General features: G+C 41.7%; 1 protein-coding gene across 3 annotated transcripts in view; it reads left to right on the top strand.

Moving 5' to 3' along the window:
• The first annotated feature begins 4,005 nt into the window (after positions 1 to 4,005).
• HECTD2 (HECT domain E3 ubiquitin protein ligase 2) overlaps positions 4,006 to 17,867 on the top strand; it is a 77,522-nt gene continuing 63,660 nt past the window's right edge. For all 3 annotated transcript variants that reach the window (XR_009497880.1, XM_059899212.1, XM_059899213.1), the window contains exons 1-2: positions 4,006 to 4,164; positions 17,654 to 17,783. Coding sequence is in view for 2 of the 3 variants with exons in the window: in XM_059899212.1 (XP_059755195.1) it covers positions 4,027 to 4,164; positions 17,654 to 17,783 (268 nt within the window). In the remaining variant the exon portion in view is untranslated. The remainder of the gene's footprint in view (positions 4,165 to 17,653; positions 17,784 to 17,867) is intronic.

The raw sequence follows: 17,867 nt of genomic DNA, 5'->3' as shown, positions 1-17,867 counted from the left end.
TCATTGCAGCAGTATTTATAATAAGCAGGTCATGGAAGCAACCTAAATGCCCAACGACAGACAAATGGATAAAGAGGATGTGGTACATATATACAATGGAATATTACTCAGCCATAAAAAGGAATTAAATTGGGTCATTTGTTGAGACGTGGATGGATCAAGAGACTGTCATACAGAGTGAAGTAAGTCAGAAAGAGAAAAACAAGTATCGTATATTAACGCATATATGTGAAACCTAGAAAAATGGTACAGATGAACCGGTTTGCAGGGTAGAAAATGAGACATAGATGTAGAGAACAAACGTATGGACACCAAGGGGGGAAAGCCGTTGGGGGGTGGGTGGGTGGGGGGTGGTGTGATGAATTGGGCGATTGGGATTGACATGTATACACTGATGTGTATAAAATGGATGACTAATAAGAACCTGCTGTATAAAAAAAAAATGTTCACTAATTCATAGCTTTACCTTATATAATTAGGGTGTTATTTATAAACCACTTTTAACCAACCTGTCAGACCTTACTTTGCTACCGTTCACTGTAGTATCACTGTATATAATTACAGTAGAATGTTATCTATAATTTATACCCTTCATTACCTTGTAATTTGGTCTTTGCTTTTCTTTCACGGAAACAACCAGATCTCTAGCTTCCCCACCCTGCCCCCAAACTCCTATACCCTATAGGCATATGAATGAGCTCACATTCTCCTCCTGGACTTAGGAAGGTGAAATGTTTCTCCTGCCTCACTCCCAGGTTTTCCTGGGCTAACGGGTTTGTACTTAAATGCCATCACTGTTGCACATTTTGCTGACACTTGGTAGAGCTGAAAGGCATCTTATGCACACCTCTGTACAGAATGACCAGAGCTCTCTGTATGTCCTGCACCACAACCCTCTCACTCCTACCTGGGCCTTCAGAAGCATGTTGGTGGCAGGTAGGAGTATGTTTCTCAAGCCCACTGGAGCCATCACTCTGCAGCTTTCCAGCAGCCCCTTTCCCACTCTCCAGCCTCCATCCTGGAGCCCATCAGGATGAAGAAGGGATGCGGTGGTGCATTGAGAGCAAGGTATTTAACAGGAAGTAAAAGAGAACATCAACGAATTATCATTTTTTTGTATGTAACTCACAGGTGAATTAATCAGTGGACTTGTGTAGAAGTGGATTATCTATTCTGGTGCAGTAGCAGAAATTAAAATTTCTGACTTGCCTTGTTTTGCCAGTATTAAAGCATTTTGTTCTATTGAATGTGACATGTACAAACTTTTATTTAGTCTCACACATGAAAAGGGAAAGCATAAGGCATGTAATTCACGTGGTTTCTCATCCAATCATTTTAATCACAGATTACTAAATCTAGTTGAAAACAATAGGAAAAAGGATACAGTTGTCCCTCCAACCAAGGGGGATTGTTTCCAGGGCCCCTGTGGATACCAAAATCCAAGGATGCTCAAGTCCCTTATAAAATGTTATAGTCTTTGCATATAACCTACACATATGGTCCCACATACTTTACTCATTTATTTTTTAATAAATTTATTTATTTTTGGCGGCATTGGGTCTTCATTGCTGCATGTGGGCTTTCCTCTAGTTGTGGCGAGCGGGGGCTACTCTTCGTTGCAGTGCATGGGCTTCTCATTGCGGTGGCTTCTCTTGTTGTGGAGCACAGGCTCTAGGTGCGCGGGCTTCAGTAGTTGTGGTGCGTGGGCTTCAGTAGTTTTGGTGCACAGTCTCAGCAGTTGTGGCTCGCAGGCTCTAGAACGCAGGCTCAGTAGTTGTGGCGCCCGGGGTTAGCTGCTCCGCGGCATGTGGGATCTTCCCGGACCAGGGCTCGAACCCGTGACCCCTGCATTGGCAGGCGGATTCTTAACCACTGTGCCACCAGGGAAGCCCCCCACATACTTTAAATCATCTCTAGATTACTTATAATTCCTAATACAATGTAAATGCTATACAAATAGTTGGTGGCAAATTCAAGTTTTGCTTTATGGAACTTCTGGAATTTTTTTTTCTAATATTTTCGATCGGTGGAGGCAGAGCCTGTGGGTGTGGAGGGCTGATTGTGCTATTTTCCCTACTATTTGTTCTATTAACCTAGCTTCACAGTATAGACTCTCTTGAACTGTAAAGTCCTCCGTTTATAAAATAACATTTCAGTTGTTGCTGTATCAAAAGATCAGCACACTGACCTGCTAAAAGTAGGAAATAACTGTATGTTCCTCCCTATAGAATGAGTATTTCAGAGGTCTAAGAAGGAAAGAAAATCCTGAATAAGAATTCAAGAAAAATAGAAAGGAGAATGCTTCAAAGTAATGTGTCCACATCATTTCCCTCCAAGGCTAATTAGCAATGAAATACTTTTTGCCGACTATATGGCACCTCAAACCTTTTCCTAATGAACGTTTAAATAGGTGATGACAGCAACTATAGTAAAACTAGAAAGCCTTTCTACAACTGAACGTCAGAATTTACAATTTAGAAGGTAATCTGGAATACTAATTATTATATTCATTACATGGTTTGCTTCAGATCTGCTTGTTACAAAGTCTGGGCTTGAAAAACATGCAACCTCATTTCACGATGCACTGTAACTAGTACTTAGTTATGCTAATAACTCTGAATTATGTAAAATAATAGATAACCCAAACATCGTCTCAAACATGTTTCAGAGATATTTTTGGTTATTTGGATCTGGGTATCCTTGATCTGAAAATTCACTCAATCTCAAGTAATATAACAAAGCCGCAACCGAAAAATCTGAAGATGTGAATGTCAAGAAATTCCCTATTTTTAATAGGCGATGCAGCGCATTCTTGCTCTCTCCCTTCCCTTAGATCAGCAGGTGTCTCCGCAGCTCCAGCAGACTGAGACAAGCAAAAGGAGGGGCGGAAAGGAAAGGAAATGTCTATGTGGCTTCATCGTGCGGGTGGGGATGGAGGCGGGGCTGGGGGTGGTTTAGTATCATGATTAAAAGCTTTCCTCCTCGGTTTTAAAGTTCGTTCCCATATTAATGATGACATTAAGGACTATGCGGCAGAGCTTGGGTCTGTCCATCTGTAACTTATAAAAGGAAGGGATCGGAGGCAGCAAAGGGATGCAGGGAGAGAGCGAGATGTAGGCGCGTGGGGACGGGAAGGGAGAGGCGGATTTGGCAGTCCAAGTGGGGACGAGAGGAACAGGAATGGAAAGTGTGGCCTGGCCGTCCCACCCAGCGGTGCGGAAGGTGGAGCCCATGACGTCTCACTTCCCTTCCCCCCACCCTAGGCTTTTCCTTTGTAGGTGGGGGATCTCTGGGCATCTAGAAAGGGTCAGTCGACTAAAAAAGGATGCGCAGGCTCGAGACCTCTCTCCTGGGGCAAGCGGGCGGGTGGGCGGCCAGGGGTGGCAGGGACAAGCAGCGGCCCCGAGGCGACGGCTTTGCGGGCGCTGGGGAGGAAAAGGCCACCAGCCTAGATCCCGCGGGTCTACGCGCCCCAAGTCAGGGCCGTCCGTGCAGAGGAGGCTGCCGCGCTCGCCCCGCCCCACAGGCGCCACTCGGGCACGCTCTATCCCTGCGCGACCCTTTGCAGGCCTCGCCTTGTCCCCCCAAGTCCCGAGCCTCTAGTCCGAAACCCCTCCTTGCCATCTCGGGCGACAGTCCGCAAACAACATGGCGGCGCAGCGGCGGCGGCGGCGCCTCCTCTCCTGGCCCCAGGGGTTAGCGAGGGCGGCCGCGGCCAGCGTCCCGGACGCGCGACCCGAGAGCCCAGCAGGAGGCAGGGCGGGGGCGATTGAGGCGAGCAGCTGTCGGGAGCGGCTGGCGGGTGGAGCGAGCGGGGGCGGGGGCGGGGCATCCGGGCGCGCGCGCGCGCGGAGCGGGTCCGCGGCACGGGCGCGGGCGGGGGCGGAGCGGCGGCTGAGGTTGGACGCGGCGGCGCAGAGCCCTCTCGCGGCCGCGGCGGCAGCAGCGCCAGCCCCAGCAGCAGCCCGGCCGCCGCCGCCGCCGCCGCTGCCGCCGCCGCCTAGCGCTCCCGCTGCTCAGCCTGACATGAGTGAGGTGGATCGGGTGCCCTCGCCCGCCGCGCCGCCGGCGGTGGCGGCGACTGCGCCCGAGGAGAAGAAAGGGAAGGAACCGGAGCGCGAGAAGCTGCCGCCCATCGTGTCGGCTGGCGCCGGTGCGACTGCGGTAGGTGCCGGGCGGGGGCCGCGGGGCGCCCCGACGGCAGGTCGGGACGGGGGGAGAGGGGTGCTCGGAGAGCCGCGTATCCTCCGGGGAGCCCCGGACCCGCCCGGGGAGAAGCGCTCAGGCTCCCCTTTCTCGGGCCGAAATCAAAGAGTTGTGCCTCGTGGGCAGCCGTGATCACTGCGCTATCTGCACCTTCCACCCTCGGGAAATGTCGGGGTGGCCGGATACGCTGGCTGTTTTCGGTTATTTTCTGGCTTGGGGGGTTCCCACTTTCTCTGCGGAAATGACCAGCATCTTGGAGTCGGCATCATCTATTGGATAAGGATAAGGTGTCAGGCAGGCGGGAGTGGGTTTTCCGCTGAGCTATCTGCCTGTCTTGGGAGAGCGAATATTTCCCCCTTTTCCTCGGTTTTCTTTCCGTTCCCCCTTCAGATTGAACAGGCTCTGCGGCGAGTTTCCACCTAATTGTGACCTTTCCGTTGCTGTCAGCCTCGATGGTGGTTTTATTTTTCATATGATACAGGCGTGTGACGTAAGGTGGGGAAGCTTTTTTAACCTTTTATTTAAACTCAAGTGATCTAAGCTTCACGGGGATGATTTCCCAGATGGATTTTTTTAAGGATTATTTGGAGAGCGCTCTCAGGCTTCAAACTACATATTGCCAGATGATGTAATGGGACAGCCTCCCTTCCCTGTTTCTACTGGTGGTTTTGACTGTTTACTTTGGAGCACACACACAAAATTAACCTGATTTTTGAGATTTTTATTTGACATCATATTTAAATACTTCTTGAAACTTTAGTACATTTAAAGCGCATGACTTGTCATGCAGCCGTGCGTGACAAAATAGTAAAAGTTTAGAGACCATGGTACATTTTGTTTATTCCTGCTTGCAATTCATTTCTTAAAACCTCCCTCTTAAATGACTAAGAACTTACTAAAATAGCTCACTCTAAAGTGTTATAGGAATAATGTTTTGATTTGGTAGGTTTTTCGAAAATGTCTAAGGACTGTGAACTGGAAATTGTTAGAACAAGCTCTTTACGTTAAATGAGCACAGCAGAGTGTAGACAGTGATAAAATGACACTTTAAAAAATTACTACAGTTGATTGATAAGTTGGAGTTGCAGGTAGAAATTACCTTGGGAAATGCTTTGAAGGAATTTGTCACCCAACTGCTTGTAGACCCAGTTCTTGCTGTTGGTTTCCTGGGCTTTCAGAGCCTATCTGGGAAGTTCTTAACTGGCAAATAGGCAGTGTTTCAACAGTTCATTTCTAAGTCAGTTTAAAACAGTGAATGCATACATGCTTATAGGAACAGTTATGTGAATGGGTTTAGGTCCTCAAGTAAGCACGCTCCCCCAAACTTATTTATTTCTGTGTAATTGAAAAATTGAAGACTTGAAATAAAAACTTTACAGTGTGGATGGATACAAGTCTACAGACTGTTATCTGAAACCTTGGGGCTTTGAAATTCAGAGTTCTTCGGATTTTAGAAAGGTAATTCAGTACATATATCATGTATAACATCCACAGTGGGGTCCTGGCCAGTTCCCCATAATCAAGCATATTAACAGCTCTGCAGTGAAATGTATGCGTTGATCACACCAAATGAGGTAAGGTCTATCAGTAGCTTCCTGTCAGTTCAGCTCAGGTTGGATTGTCAGAGAGTTCAGATCAGGTACATGTTTTATTACCAAATAAGCTCTTTCAGTTTTAAGAGCTTAGAGGATTTTGGAAGTGTAATAAAGGAATATGGACTTGTACTACTAGACAAACAGAAGAATAGAGTTCAAGAAGTTTTTTAAGATCTTGAATAAAACCTTGAAAAGACATAGGTTAAATCAGAAGAGGACACGAATGAATAGAAACACCTGAGATTTCTGAAGGCAGTTTCTGGTGCCTTACAAACAGGGTTGATAGCATTGTTTTTTTGTTTTTTTAAGTGACATTCAAAATTTAAGCCTCTTAGAAATGACAGAGGTTTATCATTAGCACTGATGTTCTGAGTCACATCAGGAGAGAAAAGGACTTAGGTTTTGCAGCAAGAGTTAGGAGAGCAAGGGAAAGATGAGCAACTTATCGATGATGATATGTGGTGTGTGTTTGTCAAAGAGATTTCTAGAGCTGGAATTCTGAGCTATAGCAATGTAAAGCCTTAGTCAAGAAAATCTGTGCTTGGTCCTCCAGAGGGCGAGAAAACCAGGGAGCTGGCACAATGTCCGAATTCATCTGTAGGTGGGGAATGCCTTGGTGTGGGGGGCAGGGAAAGACAGCTTGTGGCCGGCTTGGTTGTTTTCCAGCCTCCATGTGGATCAAATAGAGCTTCTGGAGGCTTGCTTAGGAACCTGATTGCCATCAGTAACTTATCTCTTTGAACCATTTTAGTGATTTTTCCTTTTTGCCCCAGGTTAACAGCTCTGCCTATGTAGATTGAGTTTATGACTCAATTACTGTAGCCCTACGGTACTAGCTTTTTCCAAAAATCATTGTATCACATTTCTGTGAGAGTTTGGAAATAGAGTGACGGTTCCCTGAAATAAGTAGAAGGTCAGGTTATGATGACCCTAATTAAGCTTAAAGAGTTGGGATTGTATCCCAAAAATTTTTTAAAAGGTGCAGGGGTGGGATTGAGGGTGCAGGAGAGAACAGGCCTAACATGATTAATCGATCCTAAGACCGCCTAAGTGTGCAGGAAATCCATTCTAGCCAGCAAGTGCCTAACACGGTGGTCTCAAACCTGGCCATCATTGCCCAGGCCCAAATGCAGGCCAGTTAAATCAATTTCTGGGAGTGGGGCTCAGGCATCTTTTATTTTTTTTAATTCTCAGTTGTAGCTAAGATTGAAAATTGACGCTCTGTGTAGTGAATTAAAAGCTCCTTGGGGGGGCTTCCCTGGTGGCGCAGTGGTTGGGAGTCTGCCTGCCAATGCAGAGGTCACGGGTTCGAGCCCTGGTCTGGGAAGATCCCACATGCTGCGGAGCAACTAGGCCCGTGAGCCACAATTACTGAGCCTGCGCGTCTGGAGCCTGTGCTCCGCAACAAGAGAGGCCGCGATAGTGAGAGGCCTGCGCACTGTGATGAAGAGTGGCCCCCACTTGCCAGAACTCTAGAAAGCCCTCGCACAGAAACGAAGACCCAACACAGCCATAAATAAATAAATAAATAAAAGGTTAAAAAAAAAAAAAGCTCCTTGGAGTCTGTATTTTAAGTACACTGCCCCAAGTCTGCTTAGTTAATAGAGCAGCATTTGAAATGGAGTAGTGAAAGGTATGGATTAAGTGAATGAGGCACAGCAGAAATCAGATGTAGTGGGGAATTGAAAGAAATGGCAGTAAAGGTGCTTCTAGTTAGAGATGCTCACAGGTGCAAGATAGAGCCCTCAGAGGCCTGTCAGCGTTTGGGGTTTGGCCTTGCTGCTGTGGAGAGGTGATATAGGCTTACAGAGCTAAGGGGAATAAGGAATATGAAGGGCTAACGATGTGAATATTTACTGAAGTTGACAGATTAGAGTGGAGAAGAATATTATTAATTAGTTGCTGCTGTAATACAGAAGTTAGAAAAAATTGGTGAATGGGGAAGAAGAAAAGGGTCAAAGGAGGAGCAGATAATAGTGATAAGTGAGGATGAGTTTGTCTACTTCATCATTTAAATCAGGTGAGAAGAGAAAGGGAGCTTCTCCATGGCATAGGGTTCAAGAAAGAGCTAGACTTTACTTAGGTCAGAGAGGTGAAAGGAAACGGAGGACATCATTTTAGGATGGTAAAGGGAAGTTTGCCCACAATGAAGATCAGGAGACTTGTCAAGCAGGGGGAGGGTGAGAGCAAGGCTTAAGGTATGTGGAGAGGATTTGGTAAGAAGTCGATAACAAGAGTGAGAAGTTTGTACATGTTGTGTCAGGAGTGTGTAAATGGGCTTGCTGGAACCTCTGGGCCAAAATGTAACTACCAGATATTGAACATCTATTATGTTGAGCTTTGGGCTAGATGCTACAGAAAACACAAAGTTTAAAAAAAAATAAAAAGATTCCTGCCTCAGGGTAGGCAGGGCTGACACATGAAAACACAGCAAAGCAAAGCAATGTGTAAAAGCCACCATGTGCCATAGAAACAATTTGCGCTATAGGAGATCAGAGAAAGGAAATCAGTGTGTGCAGAACTGCGAAGAAAGGCCTTAAAGTAAAGGTAATTATTTAGGTTGGCTGGCCATTGAAGGATGATAGGATTTGGATGGGCAAAAGCAAGTGGGAAAAGTAATCCAGTGGGGAAAACAATGTGAACGAGGCTTAAAGGGAAGAATTAGGGAGTTAATAAAGTAAGCCCAATGGGAACATGGTGGCAACTTGTGGGAGGTAAGTGAGATTGCATGGGGGCTGGACCAAATCAGCAGGTGGGGAAGTTGGGACTTTTTTTTTCCTGTTCTTAGCAGGAAACCATTGGAGTTTCTTAAATAGAGGAACAACATAATGAAATTAGTGGTAGTAATTAGAGGTAGTTAGACTGGAGGAGGAAGGAGAAAGAGGGCAAGGAAGGAGCTCTGCAGTTCATACTGGAGATGATGGGGCATCCGCTAGAGTTGTGGCCATGCGATAAGGTATAAGGGATGGAAGAATCCACACGAAGTGGAATCTAGTGGAACCTAGATAACAGGGATGAAAGAGAAGGAAGATTAATAAAGAAAAAGGATTCTAAAGTTTGCAGATAAGTTCTCTCAGAGAAAAACATTTACGTAAAAAGGCAATCCAGCCAACAGCATTCCAAATAAACGTGTATGTGTGAACTTCGATAAAACTTGCCCATCTAGGTGTTTGGAACAAACTTATTTTTGGAAAATTTTGTACCCTTTTTAAACGAGATGAGATGGGAAAGAATGAAGGCTATGGTGGTAAAAGTGTCTTAAGCAATTTAATAAACCACAGGTATTACAAAAATGCATCATTTATGCATATGTGTAATACATATAAATAATACAAGTAATTGCCACTATTTACTTCAGTACCTACTCTGTGCCAGGCATTTTCCATGTATCTTTCATCTAGTCAGTTAGTGCAACCAAAGCCAATCATCTAACTGCTGTGACCATGAGGAAGATATTGTTCCCACTTAACAGACAGGAATCTGGGAGTCAGGTTATGTGTAGTATACCTTGCCAGAGGGTAAAATGGCTAGTAAGGGGCAGAGCTCGGTTGCAGTTGAGACTTTTCTTGCTCAAAAAAATGCCATGCTCTTTGCCTTAGTCCATGTACTCTGTATCTGTGGTCAGGGACCATGTGGTTCAAAGAACCCGTACCTATAGCAGTATTTCCTAGTTTAGAAAAAAGGATGTGGTCCACTGACAAATTTGTTCAAAACTTTGTTACTAGAGATAGAACTGTTACGGGAAAGAAATATGTATTCTAGAATATCTGATAATATCAGTTTTAATTATGGTATGAATGTATCATTAAATTCTATGTAAAATAAAGCAATCTCATTAAAGAAGAGTGATCAGAGAGTCATAAGACACAAAAAGGGAGGGCTGTCGCTACATAAATACATAACCAAGGTGTGTCTAATTTTGAGTGGGTTGTAAAGTCGTCTGCCAACTTTTTTTTAATTGCAAAGCCATATTGTAGTTGCCTACTTATCCTCCCATTCAAAATTAACTCAGGATGTTAGGACGTGAATAATTTGACTATATTTACAGTTGAAGAAAAATGGTCATTATAAGTTACAAACCAGGGGCTTCCCTGGTGGCGCAGTGGTTGAGAATCTGCCTGCCAATGCAGGGGACACGGGTTCGAGCCCTGGTCTGGGAAGATCCCACAGGCCGCGGAGCAACTAGGCCCGTGAGCCACAGCTACTGAGCCTGCGCGTCTGGAGCTTGTGCTCCGCAACAAGAGAGGCCGTGACAGTGAGAGGCCCGCGCACCGCGATGAAGAGTGGCCCCCGCTCGCTGCAACTAGAGAAAGCCCTCGCACAGAAACGAAGACCCAACACAGCCAAAAATAAATAAATAAATTAATAAATTAATTAATTAATTAATTTTAAAAAAAAGAATCCGCCTGCCACTGCAGGGGACACGGGTTCGAGCCCTGGTCTGGGAAGATCCCACATGCCGCAGAGCCACTAAGCCTGTGCGCCACAACTACTGAGCCTGCGCTCTAGAGCCCGCAAGCCACAACTACTGAGCCCACATGCCACAGCTACTGAAGCCCGCGTGACTAGAGCCTGTGCTCCTCAACAAGAGAAGCCACCGCAATGAGAAGCCCGCACACAACAACGAAGACCCAACACAGCCAAAAATAAATAAATAAATTTATTTATTTATTTAAAAAAAAACATAAGTTATGAACCAGAGAACCTCTAGAAGTGTCCAGTATGATACTGCCTTGCTATTTGTAGCTCCCTTTCTATGAAATGGGGAAAACAGTAATAGAACTTACCTCACAGGGTAGATAAGAAGACTAAATTAGTTAATACACATAAAGTATTTAAGAAAGAGCCTTGACAAAGTAAGCATTCACGTAAGCCAGCCAGCCCTTTCCCATCCTGTCCTATGGCTTCAGTACTTTCCTTTACAAGCTTTCTTTTTTTCTTTTTTGGCTGCGACTTGCACGCATCTTGCGGGATCTTGGTTCCCTGACTAGGGGTCGGACCCGGGCACAGCAGTGAAAGCCCCGAATCCTAACCACTAGGCCACTAGGGAACTGCTTTACAACCTTCTATATCAAGCCTCAAGCTCTACAGATACTACCTTTATCAACCTGACTCCCTCCTCTTCCTGCACCACCCCCCTCCCCCCCACACACACACGAGCACTCTCTGAATTAAGGGGTGTCACGCACTCTCTGAACTCTTCAGGGCTGGGGTATGGTACATAAGAATTTTTCTGAAAGGGGAAAGTAATGGCTTCAGAAAGGGGTACTGCTCACTGTTCCAGTGTAGCAGCTTATTTTGGCATAGTGTTTGGAAATTAACTTGCTTATATTTACTTGAATTGAGGAAGAGAGAGTAGCGAAAGATCAACAGAAGATGAGTGAAGAAGTAGATGGAGCTGAGAAAGCTCTGGAAAGTTTGGATTTTTCTACTTTTTCTCCTGTGATAAGGATCCCTTCTTGCACTCTAAAAATGTTAGACTGCTAAGCCTTATATGAATAACTAGTTGTTCTTAAGTTGATATTTATAACTTGGTGACAGTTTAGTAAGCAGTCAAAAAACATTTTGCAGGGAATAATTATAATAAATGTCTGTGCCTTTTAAAAATAGAAATTATTAATATTTTACTAATTCAGCTTAATTCAAAAGTCATTGTGAAGTTTGAACCTAGTCATTAAAGAAAGCTGTGTTTCGAATTAACTTCGTTTTTGTTTTTGTTTTTTTAATTTTTATTTATTTATTTATTTATGGCTGTGTTGGGTCTTCGTTTCTGTGCGAGGGCTTTCTCTAGTTGCGGCAAGTGGGGGCCCCTCTTCATCGCGGTGCGCGGGCCTCTCACTATCGCGGCCTCTCTTGTTGCGGAGCACAGGCTCCAGACGCGCAGACTCAGTAATTGTGGCTCATGGGCCTAGTTGCTCCGCGGCCTGTGGGATCTTCCCAGATCAGGGCTCGAACACGTGTCCCCTGCATTGGCAGGCAGATTCTCAACCACTGCGCCACCAGGGAAGCCCTTAACTTGGTTTTGATCCAGACGTTTTTATTAAAGAACAGTAAATTGGTTGAGAATTGTGACTACCTCAAATCACACATTTTAAAAGTAGTATTTTATCCTATAATGGTAATCTGCTGATGCAATTTCTTTTTTTCCCATCTTGTCAACTAAGTGAATAAAATCTCCCAAGCCACTTTGCCTTTCTGATAAGCAAACACTGAAATTTCTGAGCATCAGGACTAACATTTCTTTTGTATTAAGTAGAGTTAGTTTTCAGTTATCTATAAGGTCAATAGCATTGTGATTTTTTTTTGAGTGTTAAAATTTTGTTTCAGAATCCACATCCTTCCTAGTCTCCTTTGAAAGATGTGGTTTATATCACTTAAAGAAAGCAATTTCACTTGGGCTGGTGCTATTTAGTTGGGGAGGGAGATTCTTCACACCTTGAAAGTAGCCAACTTTTCACATCTTAGTAGAAGGATATAGAGCACTGATTTTATAACCTAGTATCCTAATAAGGAACTGTGAAAAAACATACAAAAAAGAAGAACAAAATATCTTTACCCAGGAACAAGGACTAAAATAGTCTCCTTTGTAGACTCTAAATACAGTTAAGGCCTCTCATCTGGTGTGGCCCTAACTGGTAGTTTAGGTCAGTTTATTTTAAAAGTTGGTAAAGCAAAGTATATTCAGTGCTTTTTATTTTAACTTAAAATATATAAATGTACATTTGTTCACCAATCTTTTGACATAGTAACACTTGCTCAGTATCTCAGGAAGCCACTCAAGTCTTTTGTAGTTTTTCTATGCATCATAGGTATTCCCTGGACTCATTGAGACTGAAGGATCCCTGCTGTATATTAAGAGCACTTAATGTATTGCCGAACTATTCATCTTTGGGTTTGAAAAATAAATTTCATTGAGGGGTGACCAAAGTGTACAGATTGCCATTGTCCCTGTATACATATCTGAAATGACCAAAGCAAGAAACTCAGTTTTTATTACTTCAGATATCTTTGATTCTTCATCTATATTTTATACCGTATTTAAATTTGCTACCTGTCCAGCAAATCTTTTCTTCCAGAATGATGCAGGGAAATGATGAATCAGAATAATAATTCTGTCCTAATTACTAAGATTGTATGTTGGATTGGATCCAGTTTAGGAAAGTATGCTTTCATCTATATCAGCTCTGTCCAGTAGAAATAGAATGTGAACCACATACGTAATTTAAAGTTTTCTAATAGCCACATTAAAAAGAATAAAAATAAAGACGTAAAATAAATTTTAATAATGTACTTTATTTAATACAGTATATCAAGAAACTTACCATTTCAACACTTAATCAATATAGACGCTTAATGAGATATTTTCTCTCTTCTTCGTACTAAGTCTTTGAACACTGTGTATTTTACACTTACTAGCACATTTCAAGTGCTCAGTAGCAAATGGTTATATTAGTGCAGATTTAAATGTTGTCTTCTTGTTCTCCCAAGATTTCTTTTTTTTTATTTTTTTTATTTTTTTTTTAGTTTATTTATCTATTTAATTTTGGCTGTGTTGGGTCTTCATTTCTGTGCGAGAGCTTTCTCTAGTTGGGGCAAGCGGGGGCCACTCTTCATCGCGGTGCGCGGGCCTCTCATTGTCGCAGGCTCTCGTTGCGGAGCACAAGCTCCAGACGCGCAGGCTCAGTAGTTGTGGCTCACGGGCCTAGTTGCTCCGCGGCATGTGGGATCTTCCCAGACCAGGGCTTGAACCCGTGTCCCCTGCATTAGCAGGCAGATTCTCAACCACTGCGCCACCAGGGAAGCCCCCAAGATTTCTTAGATTCATTCTTCGTTCTAATTACTGTTTATTCCTACTGCAGCAGTCCTCAACATGTGGTCCTCAACATCCTTTTAGATGTCCATGAGGTCAAAACTACCTTTGTAACGATACTGGGATGTTATTTGTGTTGTCTTGTTCTCTCTCATTCTCTCGAGTGTATGGTGTAGTTTTCTGTGTGACACATGATATTGCAACAGATTGAATGCAGAAACAGATATAAAAATAGATTTGCAAAATGTAAACCATGCCACTCTTCTCACTGATTTTTGTTTGGGAAAATAGTTGTCCATAAATGGGTTTATTGCTATTTTAAAAGGAATTGTACATACATAACAATAATTTTTTAAAATGCAGAGAGGCCCTGAAACTAGAAAGTTTGAGAACCACTATGCTATTGTGTGTAGCATTTCCTTTGTATTATTATAATTAATGCTTTTTATTTGGTATTACTGATGACAGATATTCTACATAAGTGAATTTTCCAACTAGCCAAGCGTTGTTGGACATTTTAGAATACCCATCATTTATTGTATGGAACATTTTCTGAAATAACATTATGTACATCTCTTCTCAAATAGAAGATACTGGACATAATTTAACATATCCTGGTGACTGGATCCCCTATGACAACTTTGCACAGCCAACTAAACCAAAGAGCTCTATGTAGAATCCATCTACCTATGCATTTGTGTGTGTTGTCTCTATAGTAAATAAAACTTCTGCCAGTCTCACTTATCTAATAGCTAGAATGCAACATTAATTTGTACTTGATATGATTTAAAATGCTAGCATTTCCAGCTGTTTGCAAAGCTAGTAGTTTAAAATATGTTGTGAATAATGAATTTTGTAAACATTACAAAATAATGAATTTTGTAAACAGTTAAAAAAATTTTACTTCAGAGACTCTAATATAGTGAGATATTATGACTTGAAAAAGTACTTCATGATGGAACAGAGCCAGCAATTATTCTTTTATCAAAGATTGGTTTAGGGACTTCACTGGCATGCATTGGTTAGGACTCCACGGCTTCCACTGCAGGGGGCAGTTATAGCAAGGAATGATATACTTTTTCAAATGTATAGGTTATTTTAATTTTATTTTTCTAATTAGCTAGTTCTGTGAACTTGAGCATATTCTTTTAATTTACCAAGATTATGCAAATTATGTAATTTACAAAGACTTTTATAGAAAAGTATTGCATATCACTATTTTATTAATCTCTTTCTCCAATTTTCTCTGTCCTCCTTGGGAATCTACATTATAAATCTGTTAGGGATTAGAACTGATAGTTGTTAAATGGCTTTATTGGTTGAATCAGTTACTTGTGGGGTTTTTAAAAAATTATTTGAAGAGTCCACAAGTGAACAAAACAATGTTCTTTGAGATCTCCTTTTGTTAAGTAGGGGTAGAGGAAGGGGGAGAAAAATAAAATAAAATATTGAGTCTTTCCCAGATTGCTAGAATATCAAAGATTTTCCTAAAGTACAGTTAGTTTTTCTGCTTATGTTAATTTCCTCTGGTTAGGTGAGTTGCTCCTAAAGCTATTATATTTCATTCAGCATATATCTATAAAAGTAGAGAAGATAACATCAACCACAAGAGTTGTGAAAACAGGCTGATATATGTAACATACTTCCTATCGCATGATAAATCCTTAATAAGTGATAGCTACTGTAGTGAGAAACTCTGAGCTATAGTGGTTTAAGAATACAGACATTAAGGTTATTCAGACTAGAGTTTGAATTCCCATGTCCCAGCTCTGTGAACTTCGGCATGATACTTCAGTTTCCTCATTTGTAAAATGAAGTGTAAATATGCAACTCATAGGAATGTTGTATTAAAGCACCTAATATAATAGTAGGCATATACCTAGTACTCAATACATGACTTGTTTTAGTGTGTTATTATCATAGGAGTAACCATTTGTGGAACACTCAGCGTGTCATATGTTCTGTACAAGACCTTAGATGACGTTGTCTGTGATTCTGAAACTTCAGATTCATATCCTACATCTGTTAGAAGATGACTTTATTTCAGTTGGGCAATATGTTTAACTTTTTTTAGGCTGGATCATGTAGCCTAATCCTAACACAGAAATATTGATTCAGACTTCACTGAGCCTAAATCTAGCCAAGAAGCAAGCAAAAACAAATAAAGCAAACAAACAAACAAACAAAAAAACCCAAATTCTTTGAGCAGCCAAAGATGTCACACACACAAAATCGCATATGTACTTTCCTTATGGAAGCATTCCTCAAGTTCTCATTTAGTGCCCCTCACATCTCTGTTGCTTTGTTAGCTGAATGACTTTAGGTGAGTCTCAATCCATTTTCCTCATCTATGAAATAAAGGAGTTAAATAACTAATTTCTAAAAGTCTCTTAAGTCCAGAAACTTTTAAATTCTGTGTGTATAGTATCTGAATTTTTTTTCTGGGTTATTTTTCTATACTAATCTCTTAAAAAGAAAAACAGTAAATTTACTCTGAAGTGTAGGATCTATGCACAGGATTCCCTGGACGTCAAGCTCTGTGATGAATAAGGAATTTCTAGTCCAGCATGAAGGACCAGTATGAGACCAATTATAATTTCAGTGGAATAATTTAAGTAAATCACAAGTATACATAAGAGTGATTGAGTTTTGTGGAAATGATGACCACCAGAAAAAGCTTTGCAGAGAAGTTATGATAGAATGGGTTAGGCTGCATTTACAAGGTAGTCCCAAGTTTCAGTGTTTGAAAATTGTAAAGGCGCATTTATTGCTGATGGTATAATCTAATGTTGGTCAGCAGTGTCTCTGCTCCACATAGTGATTCGGGGACCCAAGCCAACGAATGCTCTAGCATCTCAGCTTGTAGCCTCTGGGATTATTACAGTGGAAGAAAAGAGAGAGGAACTGGAGATTGGCCCACCAGCCTTAAATGCATTAGTACTTTCTGGTCCACAAATGGCAGACATCACTTCCGCTTCTGGCCTATTAGAATGAATCAGATGGCTCCATTTAGCTGTAAGAGAGTGGGCGATGTGGGAGAGTGAATATTTGGTGAGTGTAAATGTTTTTGCAACATGGCATCTGAGTTGATTCTAAAAAGCTAAGTGGAAATCAGTCTGGGTAATGAGGAAGGAGGAAATGAAAAACTCTCTACTCTGAAAGCAAAGAAATTACGTACCTTTAGTGTAAAGAAGTGAATGTTAGGGAAGAAGTTAACTACTATATTCAATTAAGCATCTGGAAGCTGGAATATAGTGTAAGTTGGAAAGGGCCGAGAGCTGAGAATAAGCCCTGAGGTAGCTTTATAGCTGAGTATTAATGTGATTTTATTTATAATTATAAAGTGCAGATTAATTATATATTATGAATTTTATAGTTATTTTGTGGAAAGTGTGTTAATGGATAGATTCTATGCTATAGGAAGATTGCTCTGTTATCTGAGCAACTTAAGTGCCTAGCCATATTTTTCTTAAGTCCCCTTACACCCAAAGTCCAATCTCGTGTTTAGAGAAATAAATGAACTCTAAAAAGTTTATCTTTTGACCTGAGCTTTTGAAGTTGCATCAAGACAAGAAAACCTTTAATGAATCAACCTGCGAAGTATCATATGCATGTTAACCACTGAAAAAATATTTGTGGAGGTCACAAAAACAGTGTTACCTAAATACCAAGTTAAAATAGCAGTTAACATGAATGGAACATGTACTGTGGACAAGGAACTCTGCTCATTGTTTTACACGCATTATCTCAGTTAAACCTCACAGTAACCCTGTGAGGAAGGTACTGTTATTATCCCCATTTCCAAACTTTATCAGCCTGTAAGCAGTTAGATGGCATGACTGTTTTCCTTTTATACTTAAAACAATTTGGTCCTGGAAAAGGTAAGGCAATAATATATACAGGTTTTATCCATCTATCTATCGTGCATCTATCATCAGATTAAAATCTCTGTTTTAAATGTTTATTTAAACATTTTTGCAGTAAAATAATTTAAATAGAGTGACTAGGAATTATGCTGCAATGTTAACTTTTCTGTTTTTAGGGTTTGGACAGGGGATCCAAAGGCCAGATTTCTACTTTCAGCAGTTTTATTTCAACTGTTAACCAGAAGAAAGAAGCCGCTGAAAACAGAAGTTCACCTACACATCTTGTTTTCCCTAACATCAAGAATGGTAAAAAATTTTTAATTTTAAAAATTAATGTAGTTACAATTATTTAAAGTATATGTAGTATGTGTATCTTGGCGCAAGTATATT

Source organism: Balaenoptera ricei, chromosome 16 (assembly GCF_028023285.1).
Source record: "Balaenoptera ricei isolate mBalRic1 chromosome 16, mBalRic1.hap2, whole genome shotgun sequence".
NCBI classification, from domain to species: Eukaryota; Metazoa; Chordata; class Mammalia; order Artiodactyla; family Balaenopteridae; genus Balaenoptera; species Balaenoptera ricei.
Note: the sequence above shows the minus strand (reverse complement) of the source record. Positions and strands in the feature narration are given on the sequence as shown.